Here is a 21466-nt window from a genome sequence, read left to right on the forward strand (position 1 = left end):
GACGCCCAATGGTTCATCAATACTGGGATATGGTGATGGACCTCAATGTCTCTTCTAAAACAATGAAACTAATGTCGCAGATTGTGATAGCAGCACGACCTGAAATTTGCATCTGGTAGGAAGAAAACGTTTTTACCTAATCCGAGTGACAGCAGAGTATTCGGAGGACAGATTTAAACAAATTGACAGCGATAAAGATTAGTGTTGTACATTTCAGTGCCATTTGGGAACCCTTTCAGCAATAGTCTGATATTTCGATTTGATAAAAACTGGATAGTTAAAGGCTTCTTTTCTTTTTCTCTTACATTTATTATGATTATGTGGGTAGGGGATTGTTGTGGAGGAATCAGAATTGAGGACGGTTACAGGGATTTTGTGATCTTTGTTGTTTGTATTTCCCTGATGCTTTACTTAGCTCAAAATAAATTTAGTTTAAACAAACAAACATGTGAGGCTATGGTCCCCCTCCCTCCTTAAAGAACACCTAAGTGTCCTCCCACAGGGCCCCGAAGGGGTCTCCTCCTCCCGCCTTGGCTGAATCCTGGAGCTGATGGCTGTGGGCACTTACTATTCATTTATTCACTGCACTTAGTGAAGGAGCCAATCCCCATTCAGAACTCAGATTAGCGGCTTCTCGTACCCACTCAGCAGCTCTTTGAATATTGATGCACTAAGAACCGAAATCTGGATGAAAATCTCCTTACATTTAAGCCCCTAAACTTTAGCTGCAAAAACTAAACCCCAAACGTGAGAGAACACCTGTATTCAAACCCCAAACGTGAGAGAACACCTGTATTCAAACCCCAAACGTGAGAGGACACCTGTATTCAAACCCCAAACGTGAGAGGACACCTGTATTCAAACCCCAAACGTGAGGGGACACCTGTATTCAAACCCCAAACGTGAGAGAACCCCTGTATTCAAACCCCAAACGTGAGAGGACACCTGTATTCAAACCCCCAAACGTGAGAGGACACCTGTATTCAAACCCCAACGTGAGAGAACACCTGTATTCAAACCCCAAACGTGAGAGAACACCTGTATTCAAACCCCCAAACGTGAGAGAACACCTGTATTCAAACCCCAAACGTGAGAGGACACCTGTATTCAAACCCCCAAACGTGAGAGGACACCTGTATTCAAACCCCCAAACGTGAGAGAACACCTGTATTCAAACCCCAACGTGAGAGAACACCTGTATTCAAACCCCAAACGTGAGAGAACACCTGTATTCAAACCCCAACGTGAGAGAACACCTGTATTCAATCCCAACGTGAGAGAACACCTGTATTCAAACCCCAAACGTGAGAGGACACCTGTATTCAAACCCCCCAACGTGAGAGAACACCTGTATTCAAACCCCCAAACGTGAGAGGACACCTGTATTCAAACCCCAACGTGAGGGGACACCTGTATTCAAACCCCAAACGTGAGAGAACACCTGTATTCAAACCCCAAACGTGAGAGGACACCTGTATTCAAACCCCCCAACGTGAGAGAACACCTGTATTCAAACCCCAAACGTGAGAGGACACCTGTATTCAAACCCCCCAACGTGAGAGAACACCTGCATTCAAACCCCAAACGTGAGAGGACAGCTGCATTCAAACCCCAAACGTGAGGGGACACCTGTATTCAAACCCCAAACGTGAGGGGACACCTGTATTCAAACCCCAAACGTGAGAGAACACCTGTATTCAGACCCTTTATAGCTCTCACCTGATGGGATGCAGATGTGAGTACATGAGATTGTGATAGGCTGATCATGCCAGCTTGCAATTTTGCCCATATCAAGTACTTTTATATTTGGATAAGTGAGGGACCTCCTCTCACTTGTACCCTGAACACTTTAATCTCCTTTTATTAATGTGTATGCACGTAAAGATCATTTATATAATGTTAGACAAGACTTATCTTTAAAGCTGTCTTCAAACGCTGACAGAGATGTTCCCCAATGTTTGGATGTGAAACTCCCGACATTGCAATGTTTTGGAAGATAAAAGGCTCTTCCTTCCTCGGGGGAGAGATGAATCGTTATTGGAAATAATTTCAGCAGAATCCCATGTCTGTTGCAAACAGTTTGGAAACGTAGCCTCTCTGTGCAGCACAGTGGAGTCTCTTAAAAAGCTGTGCTTCTGTACCGCTGGAACGCCAGGGCGCCAACCTCTAGTATCAGTGAGGTCTGCTCCTTCCCTGCCCAACTTAAAACAAACACCTCAGATTCTGAAAACCAGGACCCATCGGGTTTCAAGGCTTTGATGGGACTCAGAATTTTATCATCGGAGATCTCTTCCCCTAGTTTCAGGCTCTGTTCTGGGGACAGCAGAATGCAGGAACCCCAATATCCTGCCATCAGGACCTGTGGGTGGTGACTGCTCAGTCAGCTAATGCCCACCGTGCGGGGTAACAGCAGGGCCTCCTGCCCCTTCGGTTCTGCCCCATCTCCTTAAGTGCTATAAAAACTAAAGTTTTCTCTGCCTCGTTCCTCTTCCATAGAATTGTACTCTAACTTCTCGTAGCTTACAGACCGTCTCATCCATTAAACGTGATTGAGCTTTCTCAGGAGAGCCCTGCATCCATTTCTCCTGTGCAAACCTTCCCCATCAGCCGCCTGGCCTTTCATTCCTGCAATTTCTGATTCCTTTTTTACACTGTTTGTATACATTTGCCTCCAGTACCTACTTTAAGCCCATCCCATCCCCAAACCAACCTCCCTGTTATATATATTCCCCGTTATATATATTCCAAACAGAATGAGAATGTCATCGCCTGAGTCCGAGCTTCCTGACCTGGGAGCGCCTTATTTCAGAGCTTAGGAACATTAAAAGCTTTTGCTTGCATACTTCAGGCTCATCCTTCTCTTGCGATACGCTCGCTCCTCTCATCGGTGGGATAAGTTTATAGCCAGGCTGCAGCGTGCAGAAGGTTTCCTGTCCTCTTGTCCTTCCGCCAGCTGCTCCCTGCCTTACTTCTGGAGAGGAGAAGGGGAGAGGGTGACCCAGGACTGAGACTTTGGAGCTCAGAGTTACCATTCAGGCTTTCTCTTTGTTGATTTTACTGCTCTTGTTGGGATTTTATTTTTATTTTATTGAACACCACTGGAAGTCTCTGCCTGCTCTTTTCCACCTCAAGAAGCAGCTCGCTGAACCGAGAGACCCCCTACGTGACCACAGATCAGAGAGCGACTGTACAAGGTACCCACCCCCAGGAGCTGAGGTCCCACAGGTTGAACCCCGGGCCCCTTGATGATTTACATAGAAACATAGAAATGACGGCAGAAGAAGACCAAACGGCCCATCCAGTCTGCCCAGCAAGCTTCACATTTTTTTCTCATACTTATCTGTTTCTCTTAGCTCTTTGTTCTATTTCCCTTCCACCCCCACCATTAATGTAGAGAGCAGTGATGGAGCTGCAACCAAGTGAAATATCAAGCTTGATTAGTTATGGGTAGTAGGGGAAGTAACCGCCGCAATAAGCAAGCTACACCCATGCTTATTTGTTTTACCCAGACTGTGTTATTCAGCCCTTATTGGTTGTTTTTCTTCTCCCCTGCTGTTGAAGCAGGGAGCTATGCTGGATATGCTTGTAGTATCAGTTTTTCTTCTCCCCTGCCGTTGAAGCAGGATATGCATTGAAAGTGAAGTATCAGGCTTATTTGGTTTGGGGTAGTAACCGCCGTAACAAGCCAGCTACTCCCCGCTTTGTGAGTGCGAATCCTTTTTCTTCTCCCCTGCTGTTGAAGCAGAGAGCTATGCTGGATATGCGTGAAGTATCAGTTTTTCTTCTCCCCTGCCGTTGAAGCAGAGAGCTATGCTGGATATGCGTGAAGTATCAGTTTTTCTTCTCCCCTGCCGTTGAAGCAGAGAGCTATGCTGGATATGCGTGAAGTATCAGTTTTTCTTCTCCCCTTCTGTTGAAGCAGGGAGCTATGCTGGATATGCGTGAAGTATCAGGTTTTCTTCTCCCCTGCCGTTGAAGCAGAGAGCTATGCTGGATATGCATTGAAAGTGAAGTATCAGGCTTATTTGGTTTGGGGTAGTAACCGCCGTAACAAGCCAGCTACTCCCCACTTTGTGAGTGCAAATCCTTTTTTTCCACATTTCCTCTTGCTGTTGTAGCTTAGAGCGATGTTGGAGTCACAGTAACCATGTGTATGTTTATTGAATAAGGGTATTGTCTCCAGGCAGTAGCCGTCATTCTGGCTAGCCACCCACTCTTTATTGACGGCCTCTTGATTTTATGGATCCACAGTGTTTATCCCACGCCCCTTTGAAGTCCTTCACAGTTCTGGTCTTCACCACTTCCTCTGGAAGGGCATTCCAGGCATCCACCACCCTCTCCGTGAAGAAATACTTCCTGACATTGGTTCTGAATCTTCCTCCCTGGAGCTTCAAATCGTGACCCCTGGTTCTGCTGATTTTTTTCCTATGGAAAAGGTTTGTCGTTGTCTTTGGATCATTAAAACCTTTCAAGTATCTGAAAGTCTGTATCATATCACCTCTGCTCCTCCTTTCCTCCAGGATGTACATATTTAGATTCTTCAATCTCTCCTCATAAGTCATTTGATGAAGACCTTCCACCTTTTTGGTCACCCTTCTCTGGACCGCCTCCATCTTGTCTCTGTCTCTTCGGAGATACGGTCTCCAGAACTGAACACAATACTCCAGGTGAGGTCTCACCAAGGACCTGTACAAGGGGATAATCACTTCCCTTTTCTTACTCGATATTCCTCTCTCTATGCAGCCCAGCATTCTTCTGGCTTTAGCTATTGCCTTGTCACATTGTTTCGCCGACTTCAGATCATTAGACACCATCACCCCAAGGTCTCTCTCCTGCTCCGTGCACATCAGCCTTTCTCCCCCCATCGAATACAGTTCATTCGGATTTCCATTCCCCATATGCATGACTTTGCACTTCTTGGCATTGAATGTCAGCTGCCATGTCTTCGTCCACTCTTCCATCTTCCTTAAATCCCGTCTCATTCTCTCCACTCCTTCCGGCGAGTCCACTCTGTTGCAGATCTTAGTGTCATCCGCAAAAAGACATACCTTACCTTCTATCCCTTCCGCAATGTCGCTCACAAAGATATTGAAAAGGACCGGTCCCAACACCGATCCCTGCGGTACACCGCTTAAAACCGCTCTCTCTTCAGAGAGAGTTCCATTTACCATCACACATTGTCTTCTGTCCGTCAACCAGTTTGCAATCCAGGCCACCACCTCGGCACTCACTCCTAAGCTTTTCATTTTATTCACCAGTCTCCTGTGCGGGACAGTGTCAAAAGCTTTGCTGAAATCCAAGTAGATGACATCGAGTGCTCTTCCTTGATCCAATTCCTTGGTTACCCAGTCAAAAAAGTCAATCAGATTTGTCTGACAGGATCTTCCAATGGTGAATCCATGCTGCCTCTGGTCCAGCAATTCTCCCGACTGTAGATAGTTCACTATTCTCTCTTTCAACAGTGACTCCATTACTTTTCCCACCACTGAAGTGAGGCTAACCGGTCTGTAGTTACCAGCCTCTTCTCTGTTCCCACTCTTGTGAAGCGGGACCACCACCGCTCTCCTCCAATCATTCGGCACCACTCCCGTTTCTAGGGATCTATTGAATAGGTCACACAGCGGACCCGCCAGCACATCTCTGAGCTCCCTCAGTATTCTGGGATGAACTTCATCAGGCCCCATGGCTTTGTCCACTTTCAGTTTCACCAGCTCTTCCCATACATTTTCTACTGTGAATGGAGTTACATCTACTCCATTCCCCTCCAGTTTCTTGTTAACTAGTGTCGGTCCTTCTCCAGGGTCCTCTTTAGTGAACACAGAACTGAAGTATTCATTTAATATTTCTGCCATTTCTTCGTCTATCTCCACACATTGATCCTTTCCACCTTTCAATTTCACTATACCACTTTGAACTTTTCTCTTTTCACTGATGTATCTGAAAAATGTTTTGTTACCACTCTTTACCTCTTTGGCAATCCTCTCTTCCGCTTGACTTTTTGCCATCTTGATTAATTTCTTCGTCTCCCTCAGTTCTACCAGATATTCTTCTTTGTGTTCCTCCTTTTGGGATCTTTTATATTTCTTGAACGCTGTTCTTTTAGCCTTTATTTTGTCAGCCACCTCCTTTGAGAACCAGATAGGTTTCTTTTTTCTTTTGCTTTTCTTTACTTTTCTAACATATAGATTAGTTGCCTTGGTGATTGCTCCTTTTAGATTGGTCCACTGTTGATCCACATCTCTCTCGTTTTCCCAGCCTTTTAGTTCTTCCTCCAGGTACTTCCCCATTTCATCAAAGTCTGTGTTTTTGAACATCAAAACTTGGGTTTTTGTGCTTCTTTTCCGTGTCCTTTTTGTGATATTAAACCATACCGTTTGATGATCACTGGTGCTGAGGTGGGCACCCACCTGGACGTCTGAGACATTATCTCCATTAGTGAGCACTAAGTCGAGTATATCTCCTTCTCTCGTGGGTTCCATTACCATTTGTTTGAACAAAGCTAATTGCAGGGCATCTACTATTTCTCTACTATTATTAGATTCTGCAGATGGGATTCTCCAGTCTACATCTGGCATATTAAAGTCTCCAACGATCACCACTTCTCCTTTCTTTGCTATCCTGTGGATGTCTTCAATCAGATCTCTGTCCAGCTCTTCCTTTTGGTTTGGAAGCCTGTAAACCACTCCAATAAAAATGGATGCCCCATCTTTTTTTAAGTCGGCCCATAGTGCTTCTTCTTTGCCCCATCTTCCTTGCAGCTCAGATGCTTGGATATTGTTTCTGACATATAGAGCCACTCCTCCCCCTTTCCTATCCTCTCTGTCCTTCCTTAACAAGTTATAGCCTGGTATTGCCGTATCCCAGTCATGATATTCTGTAAACCATGTTTCCGTGACAGCAACAACGTCCAAGTCTGCCTCCACCATTAGGGCTTGCAGCTCTGGGATTTTATTACCCAAACTACGAGCATTTGTGCTCATAGCTTTCCAGCTTTCTTTGCTCAGGTTACTGCTGTTCCTGGACTCCTTTTGTGACCTATTTAGTTGAGTTTTGTTACTGCAGGGTTGTGGACAGGGTGAGAGAAAGACAGGAGTAATCCAAGAGACAGTGGCCCCAGGGACCTCAGAACCAAGAGGGGAGCCCATCTGAATTCTGCTTCAAAACCAAACCTGGCAAAAAATGGAATATCAAACGTATGTAAATAAATAAATACAGTTACTGTTAAACGAGGCTAGAATTATTTCTTTATTTAGAACTTTTATAGACCGACGTTCATGACAATATTGCATCTCGCATCGGTTTACAGTGGAAGAAATGTTGCAGAAGAGGCATTACAAAGAACTGGGATCCAGGAGGATAAATGCAAGGGTTTACCGACAAGCTGCTAACTTATGATCCAAACATTTGGATCATCTTTACAATAAAAGGGGGGGGGGGGGGGTGTCTGATGTAGGAGCACACGGGCCCATAGCGCTGCTTGATGATATGGGCTGCCCCATCTTACCCCTCAGGACCAGACGGCTGTATGAAAGGCCGTCAGTCCAGGTTCTTTAACTTATTAATTACTGCTAAAGTCAGGGAAATGGCGGGTGTCGTTATCTTTAGATGCAAACAAGGCGTTTGACAGGACTCGGTGGCCTTAGTTGTTTGAAGTGCTTAGCAGATTTGGATTCCCAGTCGCTGGTTGTATTTTCGGCCTCAGGCCAGGTTGCCAGTGGCTCGTGGTACCAGGCCGGGATGCCCTCTCCCTTCTCTTTATAATTTGGCAATAGGACCCCCAGCTCACTTGATCAGGGGGAGTTTCCTAAAGGAGGTGGTTGAACACAAGATAACTCGGCCTAAGCTTGATACAGCTTTAGGGGATATGGGACGGTCTCTGGTTACCAAATTAATTTTAGGAAGTTTAGAATGCTGGTCTTGGCGGGCAAAGTATATCTCCCTAGATGTTTGTCACTCTTTCAAGGGGTGGAAGTGTCTCTTAGATTTGGGGTGCTATACAAGATAAACTCTTCCTGTCACAGATGAGATCTGAAGGAAGCTTACAGAGTGGATGGATGTTTATTTCATGGCAGGGCCGCATCAGCCTGATTAAGATGAGTTTTCTCCCTAGCCTGTTACATTTCTCTCGGCATGTTCCATGCAGTGTGCGTGGGGGATGTTTGTATCCCTTTGGGGAATGATGCGCAGTTTTATATGGCGAGGGGGGAGTGACGCCTATTTCATCGGACACCTTGTGTCAGCCTAAGCGGGCAGGGGCCATGGGACTAGCTGTTATAGGGGGGCTGGTGTGGCCTGCATCAGAGCCTGGTATAGCGTGGACATAAACACTGGGAGGCTGCACTTACAGCGGACGGAGCCTGCTGGCTTTGCTACTTAGGAGGCCGAGTACCTCTCTTCGAAGCCATCCGACTATCTCGCATACAGTTAAGGTAAAGACTGGGATGTTTGTAGGCGCCTTCGTGTACCAGTGGAGGTTTTATCTCCTGTTTCGCCGTTAGCTAACAATCCCAGGATATCTTATTCTTCCTTTTCCCCGGAGATGGGGCCCTGGCAGCTGCAGGGGTTGAGCTTTATCTGGCATCTTTCCAGGAACTGCGGGATAGTTTTCAGGAGGTGCGGGGATCTTACTCACTTTTTATGCAAATTAGGGATGGGTTAGTTTGGATTCAGGGTGCAGGATGGGAGCCATGGGTCCCGAGGGCAGTTTGAAAGGTTTCTTAAGGGGAAAGCATTGTCCTAGTTGTATAGGCAGTGGTAGGAAAAAGTCCTTACAGTCTTCTAGGTTTGCAGTCTTTTGTAATTTATTTCAAGAAATATGAACTATTGGTAAATTCTGTACATTCAGATAGGCCGGTGCTGGTAACAAAGCAGTGCTACAGTCTAAGCACAGGGGATCAATGTATCAGGAAAGCCCTGGTTCACAACATGGGAGGAAGGCGGGAAATACCACAGCCTAGAGGTTCTCCCTGCTTTGGGGGTTTGTGGGACTGCGTTTCCGCAGCGGCCTCGTCCTGTCCTGATCTGGCAGGAGAATCCTGGGCAGGGAGACAGGGGAGGGGAGATGGGGCAGGGAGACGGGGGAGGGGAGATGGGGTAGAGGAGAATCCTGGGCAGGGAGACAGGGGAGGGGAGATGGGGCAGGGAGACGGGGGAGGGAGATGGGGTAGAGGAGAATACTGGGCAGGGAGACAGGGGAGGGGAGATGGGGCAGGGAGACGGGGGAGGGAGATGGGGTAGAGGAGAATACTGGGCAGGGAGATGGGGGAGGGGAGATGGGGCAGGGAGACGGGGGAGGGGAGATGGGGTAGAGGAGAATCCTGGGCAGGGAGACAGGGGAGGGGAGATGGGGGAGGGAGATGGGGTAGAGGAGAATACTGGGCAGGGAGACGGGGGAGGGGGAGATGGGGCAGAGGAGAATCCTGGGCAGGGAGACGGGGGAGGGGAGATGGGGCAGAGGAGAATCCTGGGCAGGGAGACGGGGGAGGGGAGATGGGGCAGGGAGACGGGGGAGGGGAGATGGGGGAGGGGAGATGGGGCAGGGAGATGGGGGAGGGGAGATGGGGCAGAGGAGAATCCTGGGCAGGGGAGATGGGGGCGGGGAGATGGAGCAGGGAGATGGGGGAGGGGAGATGGGGCAGGGAGACGGGGGAGGGGAGATGGGGCAGGGAGACGGGGGAGGGGAGATGGGGGAGGGAGACGGGGGAGGGGAGATGGAGGAGGGGAGATGGGGCAGGGAGATGGGGGAGGGGAGATGGGGCAGAGGAGAATCCTGGGCAGGGAGATGGGGGAGGGGAGGGGAGAGGAGGATTATGGGAGGGGACATTGGAGGCTTAGGTAAGGGAGCCCTGCTTGCTAACGAGTCCTTTCCTGCTGTCACACCTCAGCATGGCTGAAGTTTGGCTTTAGTGGCCAGTAGTTGGTGTTCCACCTTCACGGAGGGCTGCCATCTCCAAAAACAAACAAACAAAGCAGGGGTGGGTAAGAGTATGGGGCAGGGGTGGGGCCTGCTTGTTGCGGCGGTTGCTACCCCTGATTCACCGGGATGCGGATACGGCGCTGCTCTCTGCATGGAGGAGGGGTGGAAGGGAGTTGGGGCCGGAGGGTGCTGGAAGCCAATAGTGATGGGTGGGAGGGAGAAAAAGGGTGGGGAAAAAAATGGATAAACTGCGTGGCTTGCTGGGCAGCCTGGATGGGCCGTTTGGTCTTCTTCTGCCGTCACTTCTGTGTTTCTATGGATGTCTCCCTCCTCTCTGGGTCTCCAGGTTCCACCTGCTGAGCAGTCCCTGGAGAGGTGAAAGGTCCTCAGGGCAGGTGTAAGGCTCGGCTCCTGTGTAGCAGTGCTAGGGGGATCTTGGCTCAGACATGAGTCAGGCAGTCCTGCTCTCGGCCTGCAGTTGTTACATCGATATCTGGCAGGACCTGAGCTGCAGACACCGATTATATTTGAGCAGAAATCCTCCCGCCTGCTTTCTGTGGTCTCTCGCACTCTTGCAAGGCTGCTTCAGTCCAGTTTATACTGCAGTCTCTCACATGACCCCAGGCAGAGACGTCTGGAAGGTGCACCGAGGGCTCTACCTGCATCAGACAGGGACGTCCACCTGTAAGACCCTGGACATCCCACCCCCTCACTCTGCCTTGTCTTTATTAGGGGCTGCACCCCTGCTCGCTGAGTCGCCAGTCCTGCCAGTGGGCTCCCCGCTCTCCATGTTCAGGCCTTGGTGCCTGCGTGGGGGCGTTTAGTGGGGAAGGCAGGGTAAAGGTGTGTGAAGGGGGTGCGGGGTGGGGTGGGATATTGATGGTGGGTGGGGTGTATGTATGTGGTGGGGGTGGTGGGGTGCACTCTTTCCCTTGCTCTCTCCAGTCTCTCCCTCCCCCTCTCCTCCCCGCCTGTGTGGGAATGGTGTGTGTGCTGTAGGTGTGAGTGGTGGATGTGTAGTGGTATCGGGAGGTGAGTGGGGTGTGTGTGGTGGGGGGAGGGAGTTGGTGTGTGTGTGTGTGTTGGTAGGGGAGTTGGTGGAGATGGGGGTGTATGTAATGTATGGCTGGGTATGCGTGTGGAGGGTATGGGGGACGTGAGGTGTGCATTGTGTGTGGGAGGGTGGTAGTGTCACGGGATTAAGGGATGATAGATGACTGACTGGATGGTGGTGGAAGTGGTGTGACAGGGTGAATGGGTGTGGAGGGATAAGAGAGTGTGCAGGGAGAGTGAGTGTTGTGACAGGATTTTTGTGCTGTGCACGCAGTGCATGGCTGTGGTGAGGGGTATGTGTAGGGGGCTAGAAGAGGCATTGTGTGGGTGTGAGGGAATGTTTCAGTGGTATGAAGGGGTCGGTTGCTGGGGGGGTTGAGTGCTGTGACTGGGTTTGCGGTGGAGGTGGGTGGTGCTGCTGTCAGTGGGGTGAGAGGTGACTGAGGGTATGGTGGGTGGCTGTGTGAGGTGCATGGAGGGTGGTGGTCTCAGCGGGGTGAGGGCTGAGAATCCCTTAGTGGGGCAGTGGGTGATAGGAGTGGCTGAGGAGGGAGGGCTGTGTGTGAGGCGGTGCCAGGGGCTGAGAAGGTGAATGTGTCTGATCAGGGTGGGGGGGAGAGCCTGGGACTGGACGTTTTCTCTTGCACTCTCTCATCCTCTCTTGTCTGTCTCTCCACTTTCTCACCCTCCCTCCCTCCGTCTTGGATCAGGTGACTGCTGCCGGCTCACTTGTCACAGGATTTCTGCCCGAAGGCTGTAAAGTCCTGGTAGGGGGCTGTTTTGTCGCCTCTGTTGCAGTGCCCCATGCAGCTCCCTCCCGTCCAGTACTCTCCGGTCTCCCGCTGGTGCCCTCCCCCCCCCCCCCCCCCCCCAGGCGCAGAGCTGCGGCTCGGATTACCCGGCGCCCCGGGACTCTTACAGTAGAGAGGGAGGGAGAGGTTTAGCCTGGGCTGGTGCGGGCAGTGGATGCTGCGTGTTAGGATAACGCTGGCTTAGAGGGGCTTCGCAGCCCGCAGTGTCACATGCAGCGGGGGGGGGGGGGGGGCTCTGGATGATCTCCCCTCTCCCTCCCCCTCCCTCAGGGGTGCACACTGTACAGGTGAGGGGGGGGAGCAGTCACCCCGCAGTTTCTCTGCAGCAGGGGGGGGGGGTCCTGAGTCTGTGGATAATCTCCCTCTCTCTCTCAGGTGTGCACACATGGCAGACGATGTACAGCTGTGAGCTGGGGCCGGACGGCAGCACTCGGGGTTTTTCCCAGTACGGTTACGACGGACACGACTTCATCAGCCTGGATACGGAGAGGCTGACCTGGGTGCCGGCGATGCGGGGAGCGGAGATCACGGAGCGGAAGTGGAACGCGGAGAGGAGCATCGCTGAGAGGTGGAAGGTTTACCTGGAGCAGGAGTGCATCGAGTGGGTACAGAAGTACGTCCGGTACGGAGCGCAGGAGCTGGACAGGAAAGGTAAGGACCTGCAGCGGGGGGAGGAGGAGGGAGATCAAACCCCCCAGCACTGGGAGAGGATCCGAGCCCCGAGCACCCCGAGGGGCTCCTGCCAGGAGGGGGGGATTCAGGGCTCCGATCTGGCGATCCCCCCAGAGAGAGATCCAGCCTTGCCATGGAGCGGGAGCTGTGCTGTAGGATTCCCAGCCCTTGGATGCTGTTTAATGTCTTCCCCCATGGGGTTCACCCTCCTGAGGCTTTTACTGCTGCTCCTCACCCTTAGGGGCCCCAGCTGATCTCGGACTCCCCCTCTGTGCTTGCCCCAGGCTCTCTGGAACTGCCCCTGCTCCTTCTCACCTGCTCTGGGAGCTTTTCCCCCATGCAAGGGAAGCTTTCCCGCTGTTTCTCCTCTGTCTGCCCCCTTGCAGCCTCATATTATGACCTCTGCTGCTCAAATGTCCTTATTCCAAAAAATGTTTGTTTTCAGCAGCCCAGGGGCCCAGCTGCTGTTTTTTTGTAACATTGTTTAGGCTTCCGATTAAATCGCGGCTGACGTTTATGTAAGGGGCACAGAATAAATGTATCCAGCACATGCTGAATATTGAGTAGCACAGACTGATTTGTATGATTGCAAGGGAGGATTGGACGCTAAACTGCAGCTGGAGGGCTGAAATCAGGACATTTTATCCCTCCCTCTTTTTCCCCCCCAGTACCCCAAAAATCTGTACAGTCCAGAAAAATCAGGACAGTTGTCAACCCCACTCTGGTCCCTCCTCGGGGTTTGCTTCAGCTCCCTCTGCATCAGATCTGTGATACCCTCCCCGGCATGGGAGCGCTAAACTCACAACAGATTGCCCCTCCCTGAACACGGTGAAGGAGTTTCCTTGACACTGGGGGTGCAGGAGCACCCAGAGCACCTGCAGAGCTGACTCCTGTGCTCCCCAGGCAGCAGGAGGGTCTGTGGGAGTCAGGAGGGGAGCTGAGACCACCCTCCCAGTGGTGACAGGTGAGCTGGGTGTCCTGCCTGCAGACCCCTGTGCTGACTCTTCCCTCCTTCCTGCAGAGCGTCCCCAAGTGAGTGTCTGGGATAAGAAGTCTGACGGGGGTCTGACCAACCTTCACTGCCTGGTGACCGGGTTTTACCCCCGCGAGATCGAGGTGAAATGGGTGAAGAACGGGCAGGTCACCATGCAAGGAATGGCAGCCAAAGAGATTCTCCCCAACCACGACGGCACCTACCAGATCCGGGCGTCCGTGGACATCGACCCCCAGGAAGAGGCCACGTATGCCTGCCACGTGGACCACAGCAGCCTGCAGGAGTCGCTCAGTGTCCTCTGGGGTGAGTCTGGGATTAATCTGTGTCCAGGAGAGGCTGAGGTTCTGCTTGTCTGACCTTCCCAATGAGCTGTGTGTAAAAATTCTCCAAACTGATCCCTTCAGGTGCTGCCAGCAGGGGTGGATAACAGGCAAAAGCTTTTATGATCCATGGAACAAACTTTTCCTTGGTGGGGAAAAAAAGCCTTGAGCACACACAAAATGTCCACAGGCTTTCTTTACACTGAGCCTGCGAGTGTGCGTGTGAGAGCGGATGGGGAGTGGGGCAGATATTTGCTCAGTCCCAGTCTTTCCTACCTCTCCTCTCCCCCACTTGACTCTACCGCCCTCGGTCATCCTGACCAGCAATCTCTCTCTGCCCTAGTCAGCCTCCCTCCACCCTCGTCTCAATGTCCCCTTCAGCTGCTCCCCCACGCATCATGGGGGACGTTGCAGGAGCGTTTGTGTGCCTGCGTTCACAGTCCTCTGCCTCTGTCTGCAGCACCTAGAAAACAAACCATCTCCTTTTTTACTGCTTATTTAACTTGTTTCTGGTGTCCTTTTGCTCCTGTTTTGAATGTCTCTTTATTTTCCTCTTCTCCGCCTTCAGCCGCTCTCATCTCAGCTCACTGTGGCAGGGGGTGGTCCTGGGAGGTTCCCTCTCTCCTGAGGGGGTGGTGAGGGCAGCCCTGGGCTTCAGTGTGGTGTGTCAGGCACTGACTTTGCTGTCCTGGTGCCCAGGATTTGTGAGCTGTAAAGGGCTCCGTGTGTAAATCAGCAGCCCCCAAACTGGAGTAAGTTTTACTAGACCACCAAGCTTCCCCCCTCCCCCCAAATGGTAGACAAAAGCAGAGCTGCCACGTTACCCAGGTCCAGGGGGAGATTTGAGGCCAGTCCTGGATTGCTGAGAGCCCCATTGTGATGCATTATGGGACTTGTAGTGCTGATTTCAGTGGAGAGAATGCATAGCAGTGAATGATGACATAGACTTAATTGGCATCTCAGAGACATGGTGGAAGGAGGATAACCAATGGGACAGTGCTATACCGGGGTACAAATTATATCGCAATGACAGAGAGGAGCACCCGGGAGGCGGTGTGGTGCTTTATGTCCAGGATGGCATAGAGTCCAACAGGATAAACATCCTGCATGAGACTAAATGCACAATCGAATCTTTATGGGTAGAAATCTCTTGTGTGTCAGGGAAGACTACAGTGATAGGGGTATACTACCGTCCACCTGGTCAAGATGGTGAGATGGACAGTGAAATGCTAAGAGAAATTAGGGAAGCTAACCAAATTGGTAGTGTGGTAATAATGGGAGACTTCAATTACCCCAGTATTGACTGGGTAAATGTATCATCGGGTCACGCTAGAGAGATAACGTTCCTGGATGGAATAAATGAGAGGGAACAATTTTAGATCTTTTTCTCAGTGGAGCACAGGATTTGGTAAGAGAGGTAACTGTGATGGGGCCGCTTGGCAATAGTGATCATATTTATTTATCTATCAAATGTTCTATACCGTCATTCAGACATGTCATCATAACGGATTACATATTTGAAAGAATAAAATACAGGGTTACAAACTAAAGTCAAGTTAATATTAAAACTAAGAAAAATAAAACACACAATTCTCAGGCTTAAAGTACTTAAATATAAATATAATACAATATAAAAGAGTTAAATATCAAATCTAGAGTAAAACACATCTAAAGTAAAATAAAATAATTGTGAAAATGTCAGCAGAGGTAAAGAGGATGAGTGTTTTTTTTAGGCTGGCCTCATTCACCTCCCTTATAAGCTATGCTACATAGCCATGTTTTTAAGTTTCTTTTAAAAATCTTAAAATCGGGTTGCAATCTTATATCAGTGGGTAACGCATTCCATAATTTTGGACCAGCTAGAGAAATGGCTCGCTCTCTAATATGATAAAATAGGAGCCAGAATTCAAGCTTGGGACAGACATTAACGGGGACTTCGATAGGGTTTGGTGGAGATCACAGATGGTGTAAGACTGTGGCAGCACACACAGGCAGACTGCTTAGACCACATGGGCTTTTTCTGCCAACATATTCTGTGTTTCCATGTAATGCGAGTCACTCAGCCTAGGTGTCTTGCAGGCAAAACCCCAACTCACAAAATTCCACCGATGTTACCCTCAGGCCTCCTAGGTTGTGAGATTCAGGTTAGCTGTATCAGATTTTACACAACTGTTTGTGTGGCCCTGAAGTATTTGGAAGGTGTCCCTTTCCTCACATGCACGGGTACTGCAGAGTGAGAGTGGAATACAAAGCTCAGGATGGTTTCTTTCCTAAGATGACTCATCCGCTCGCCGTGTCCTAGCTATGACGTGAGTAAGGTGAACTGAATAATCTGATTGGCTGAGAGTTCTTAATAGTGTGATTGGCTGAGAGAGTCTGTCATCTGATTTGTAAGGGGGAAACCCAAATGATCTGACTGTCCGTGAGCGCCAGAGTCATTGCTCAGGACTGAACATTGGGGTTTTCCCTTTCCCTGTACGTACCAGGATCAGTCCAGGACACCTGGGTTGTGACTCCGCACCAGTAGATGGAGACAGACTAAAAACTTGTGGGCGGAGCATATATGCCCCTGTGCCAGTCACAGCCCCTCAGTCTTACTCTGTCTCCAGTAGGTGGTGCAGGTCAGGTCACAGCTCCTTCCTGCCCTGGTTCTGGTACTCCGTCAGGGTCGGTTCTTTCTTTTCTTGGTTTTAGGCCAGTTTAGTGTTTTTAATTGGGATTTTGATTTTTGTTAAATTGTCCCTGAGGTCCCGTCCGCCCTGTCTCCCAGGGGGGTTGTGAGGTCCTGAGGGGACTACCCCCCCCTGGTTGAGGCCGCTGCTAGGGTCGAGGACCCGGCTTTCCCAGTAGCAGCGTCAGGGGTGACACCGGGGAGCCCGGTTCACTCACCCCTGCTGGACTAGGGCTCCAGGACCGTGGACAGCGACAAGCGTTGTTTGTAAAAAAAAAAAAAAAAAAATGTTTTACTTTTGTTTTCGGTTCTCTCTGGCTTCAGCTCTCTGCTGCTTTGCGTCGCCGCTCCGTGGGGTCTCCGGGGGGGGCGCCGCTGGCAGGGGGGAGGCCGGGGGGGGGCCGGTTTCGCTAAATTTAATTTTTCTCCCGTTGCGCTCTTCGCCGCGGCTCGTCGGCATGCCTCGTGGCTCGGCCTGTAGGGCCTGCGGCTCGGCGCGCGCGCAGCTTTAGCACGGTGCTCTGTGTGCGGCCTGCTTCCCGGGCAGAGAGGGGTCACCCGAGGCACCTCGGGGGGCTCGATCCCGCAGTGCACGATCGCCGCCGCGCAGGGGGGGGGCTCGGCAGAGCGGCCCCAAGACTTTTTCCCGCTGAGCGCGGGAGTGGCGGCCATTTTGGCCTCGGACCGTGAAATGGCGCGGGAAACGACAGGAGCCTCGGGCCTGCCTCCCGCGTTTTCTCCTCAGCGGATTGATACAGGGGGGGTCCCCTCGGGGGACCCTTGGTCCCCGGGGGTTTCAGAGAATGATTCTTCAGCCTCGGGGTCCTGTTCGGAGGATTTGGCGCTGTTGTTGCGCAAAGTCCTAAAGTGTAAGCGCAGTAAGCGCGGCCGGGGGGGACCCCGCAAGGGCCCCCCCCAGGGAAGACGTCATGCAATCCTAAGGGCGCTGCGGAGGGGTCCCAGGGCCCTTCCCAAAGTACGCGGCTTCCTCGTGGCGTCCCACAGGAAGCCGATTCCCCCCCTGGGGTGGACTCTGATTCCCCTGAGAAGCCCCTTAAAGGGGCCGACGGAGATGGGACGGACGAATCCGCTCAGCCAGGCGCCGGAAAGGGATCCCAAGCAGTGGAAGGTGAGGATCCCAAGGTGGTCCGGCTCTTCTGCAGGGAGGAACTGCCACCCTTAATTCCGGCCATTCTCCAGGAGCTGGGAATAGAAGCTCCTCCGGTGGTAGTCCGTCAGGAAGCAAACATGGATCCGGTCCTGTTAGGTCTCTCGGGTCCGGCAGTGGCTTTCCCGTTTCATTTCTCCTCGACGAATATTCTGTCCCGGGAATGGGACACCCCGGAGTTAGGTCTGAAGGTCAGTAAGGCCATGGACAAGCTGTACCCGCTTCCGGAGGATGCGCTGGACCTTCTCATATTCCCCAAGGTGGACTCAGCGGTCTCCGCGGTAACAAAGAGATCTACCATTCCGGTCACGGACGCGGCAGCTCTCAAGGACCTTCAGGACAGGAAGCTGGAAGTGCAGCTCAAGAAGATTTCGAGGTTTCCGCGCTGGGAGTGCAGGCCGCCATCTGCACGAATTTCGCTATGCGGGCCAGTCTGCGCTGGGCCCAGGTTCTTCAAGCCAATGCGATTTATCCGCAGACGAGGCAGCGCAGGCAGATCGTTTGGAAGCTGCAATAGCATATGGCGCGGATGCGCTGCACGATTTGCTGCTCACGTCGGCTAGGTCCATGGTAGCGGCTGTCTCGGCACGCCGATTTTTGTGGTTGCGCAACTGGGCGGCGGATGGTTCTTCCAAGGCTCATTTCAGGGCACTACCATTCAAGGGAATTTGCTGTTTGGCAAGGAATTGGACGAGTTAATGTTTCCCGGGGGGAAAACAGGGCCTTCTAGCTTCCCGAGGATAGATCCTGGGCGAGGTCCTCGTTTTTCGGCCAGATCTCGTTTTCGGGGTCCCAGGAGGTCGCGTCCTCAAAGGTCGTCCGGGCGCTCGTATAGGTCTTCCTCCTCCCGTACTCCGCAGTGGCAGCAACAGTCTCTTCGAGGTAGGCGCTTCGGTAGACAAGGAGGTGCTCTGGCAATCACGGCGCCCAAGTCTTCGCAATGAAAGGGGGTCGGCCCATCTCTCGCCGCAGCCTCGGCACGCCGTTCCCAACGGCGGGGCACGGTTGATGTCATTACGAGAGATGGGCCGGTGTAACGTCGGACCAGTGGGTCCTCACGGTCATAGGGCTCGGCTACGCGTTAGATTTTGCTCATACCCCAGCGGCCAAGTTCCTTGTCTCGCCTTGCAAAGCTCCCGAGAAGAAGGCGGCGGTGCTCGACACCATCCAACGCTTAGAAGGTTTGGAAGCTATTTCCCCAGTCCCGGTCAGCCAACACGGCAAGGGCCGTTGCTCCATCTACTGCATCGTCCCAAGGAAAGACAGCACGTCCAGACCCATTCTGGATCTCAAGGGGTGAACCGATGCCTTCGGGTTCCTCACTTCAAAATGGAGGCGATTCGTTCAGTCATCGCTGCGGTAAGACCCGGCGAGTTCCTAGCCTCCCGGGATCTCACGGAGGCATATCTTCACATAGGCATTCTTCCATCGTTCCAACGCTTCCTCAGGTTCTGCGTTCTAGGGCGGCATTACCAGTTCCGAGTGCTCCCGTTCGGGCTCGCGACGGCCCCACGTTCATTCTCGAAGGTGATGGTCGTGGTGGCGGCGCAGCTGCGCCGAGAAGGTCTCCTGGTCCATCCTTACCCGGACGATTGGTTGATTCGGGCAAAGTCCGAGGATCAGTGTCGGATGGCGGTAGCCAGGGTCCTCCACCTTCTGCAGTCCCTAGGATGGGTGGTCAACTACAGCAAGAGTCATCTGACACCCGCGCGGACCTTGGAATATCTGGGAGCTCTTTCGACACGAAGCAGGGCAAGGTGTTCCTGTCACACGAACGGAGGTGCAAACTGCAAGCTCAAGTATGTCGCTTATTGTCTCTCCGCCAACCGCGGGTCTGCGACTACCTTACGGTTCTAGGGTCTATGGCTTCAACGCTGGCACTGGTTCCCGGGGCATTCGCTCATCTGCGTCCATTACAGTCATCCTTACTATCCCGCTGGAAGCCGGTCTCGGAGGAATTCCATCTACCGCTTCAACTCAAGGGACACGCGAGGTCCATCTACCGCTTCCACTCAAGGGACACGCGAGGTCCAGCCTGCTGGTACATCCCAGGTGTCCTGGTGGCTGGATCCCAAGCATCTGTCATCCGGGGTCTCTCTTCAGGTGCCCAACTGGACAGTGGTGACCACAGATGCCAGCCTCTTCGGTTGGGGAGCGGTCTGCCTGGGGAGCTCGGTCCAAGGCCTATGGTCCGTGTCGCAAGCCCAGTGGTCTATCAATCGCCTAGAGACCAGAGTGGTCCGTCTGGCCCTGCAAGCCTTCCTGCCGTTGCGGCGTGGGAAGGCAGTTCGAGTGTTGCGACCACAGGGGCATACATCAACCGCCAGGGCGGGACAAGGAGCCCCCAGGTGGCGGAGGAGGCTCAGCGCTTGATGGCCTGGTCGGAGCTACATCTCAGCAACATAGCAGCGTCTCACATTGTGGGGGTCGACAACGTGCAGACGGAGTTTCTCAGCCGTCATCGTCTGGATCCCGGAGAGTGGGAGTTGGGGGACGAAGCTTTCTGCTCATTTGCAAAACGTGGGGGGTTCCCCACATGGATCTGATGGCCACGTGGCACAACGCGAAGGCCCCGCGATTTACAGTCAATGTCGAGAACGGGGGGCAGAAGGCGTCGATGCGTTGGTGCTTCCCTGGCCGACGGATGTGCTGCTCTACGTGTTTCCCCCGTGGCCGATGATCGGCATGATTCTACGGCGCATAGAATTGCACCCGGCCAAGGTAGTCTTAGTGGCACCGGAGTGGCCGCGCCGGCCGTGGTTCGCAGACCTCGCCCAGCTGGCGGTAACGGCGCCCCTTCGGTTTCACGGAATGGCGGGCCTGCTCCTTCAGGGCCCCGTCTGGCATATGTCCGTGTCTGGGTGGTCTTTGAGGACTGGTGCGTGCAGCGTGGGGTGGTCTCCACTTCGGCTTCCGTCTCCGACATTCTGGCGTTCCTCCAGGCTGGTCTGGCCATAGGCCTGGCGTGCAGTTCCCTTGGCGTGCAGTTCCCTTCGGGTTCAAGTGGCAGCGCTCGGTTGTTTGCGGGGTACGGTCCGTGGTACGTCCCTAGCGCTCCACCCGGACATTGCTCGCTTCCTCCGGGGTGCCAAACGCCTTCGTCCTCCCTTGCGTCTTCCTTGTCCGGCTTGGAACCTCAACTGGGTTCTCTCCTCCCTATGCACGGCGCCTATTGAGCTTTTGAAACGCGCGACTCTTAAGGATCTCACTCTTAAGACGGCGTTCTTGGTAGCGATCGCCTCAGCACGGCGTGTTTCCGAGTTGCAGGCCCGGTCCTGTAGTGAACCCCTTTTGCGTATTTCCGATTCCGGAGTTTCTTTGCGCACAGTTCCTTCCTTCCTACCGAAAGTGGTGTCGTCTTTCATATGAATCAATCGGTGGAACTGCCCGCTTTGGCGGGCGGGGAGTTCTCTGTTCCGGAAGCGAGAGAATTGCGGAAGCTTGACGTGCGGAGGTCCCTCCTCCGATATCTGGAGGTCAGTAATCCTTTTCGGGTCACGGATCATCTGTTTGTCCTGTTCTCTGGTCCTAAGAAAGGGGTGCGGGGAAAACCGCTTCCCGTGGGCCTGAGGGCTCGCTCGACTCGTGCGCAGGCGGCATCTTGAGCGGAGGCTTCTCTGGTATCGCCTCAAGAGATTTGCGGGGCGGCTACCTGGAAGTCGTTACATACCTTTATCAGGCATTACCGGTTGGATGTCCGGGCTACCGATCCCGGGGGATTTGGAGAGAGGGTACTCCGAGCGGGACTCTCTGCTCCCACCCTCGGTAATTTAGCTCTGGTACATCCCAGGTGTCCTGGACTGATCCTGGTACGTACAGGGAAAGGAAAATTAGTTTCTTACCTGATAATTTTCGTTCCT

At 52.4% G+C, this 21466-nt stretch overlaps 1 protein-coding gene across 1 annotated transcript in view; it reads left to right on the plus strand.

The window, feature by feature from the left end:
- Nucleotides 1–21466, plus strand: part of LOC115080503 (major histocompatibility complex class I-related gene protein-like) — a 45848-nt gene that overhangs the window by 16371 nt on the left and 8011 nt on the right. Inside the window, exons 3-4 of the mRNA XM_029584701.1 lie at nt 12157–12432; nt 13475–13750. Of these exons, the coding sequence (XP_029440561.1) occupies nt 12157–12432; nt 13475–13750 (552 nt within the window). The remainder of the gene's footprint in view (nt 1–12156; nt 12433–13474; nt 13751–21466) is intronic.

This window comes from Rhinatrema bivittatum, chromosome 19, assembly GCF_901001135.1.
Source record: "Rhinatrema bivittatum chromosome 19, aRhiBiv1.1, whole genome shotgun sequence".
NCBI classification, from domain to species: Eukaryota; Metazoa; Chordata; class Amphibia; order Gymnophiona; family Rhinatrematidae; genus Rhinatrema; species Rhinatrema bivittatum.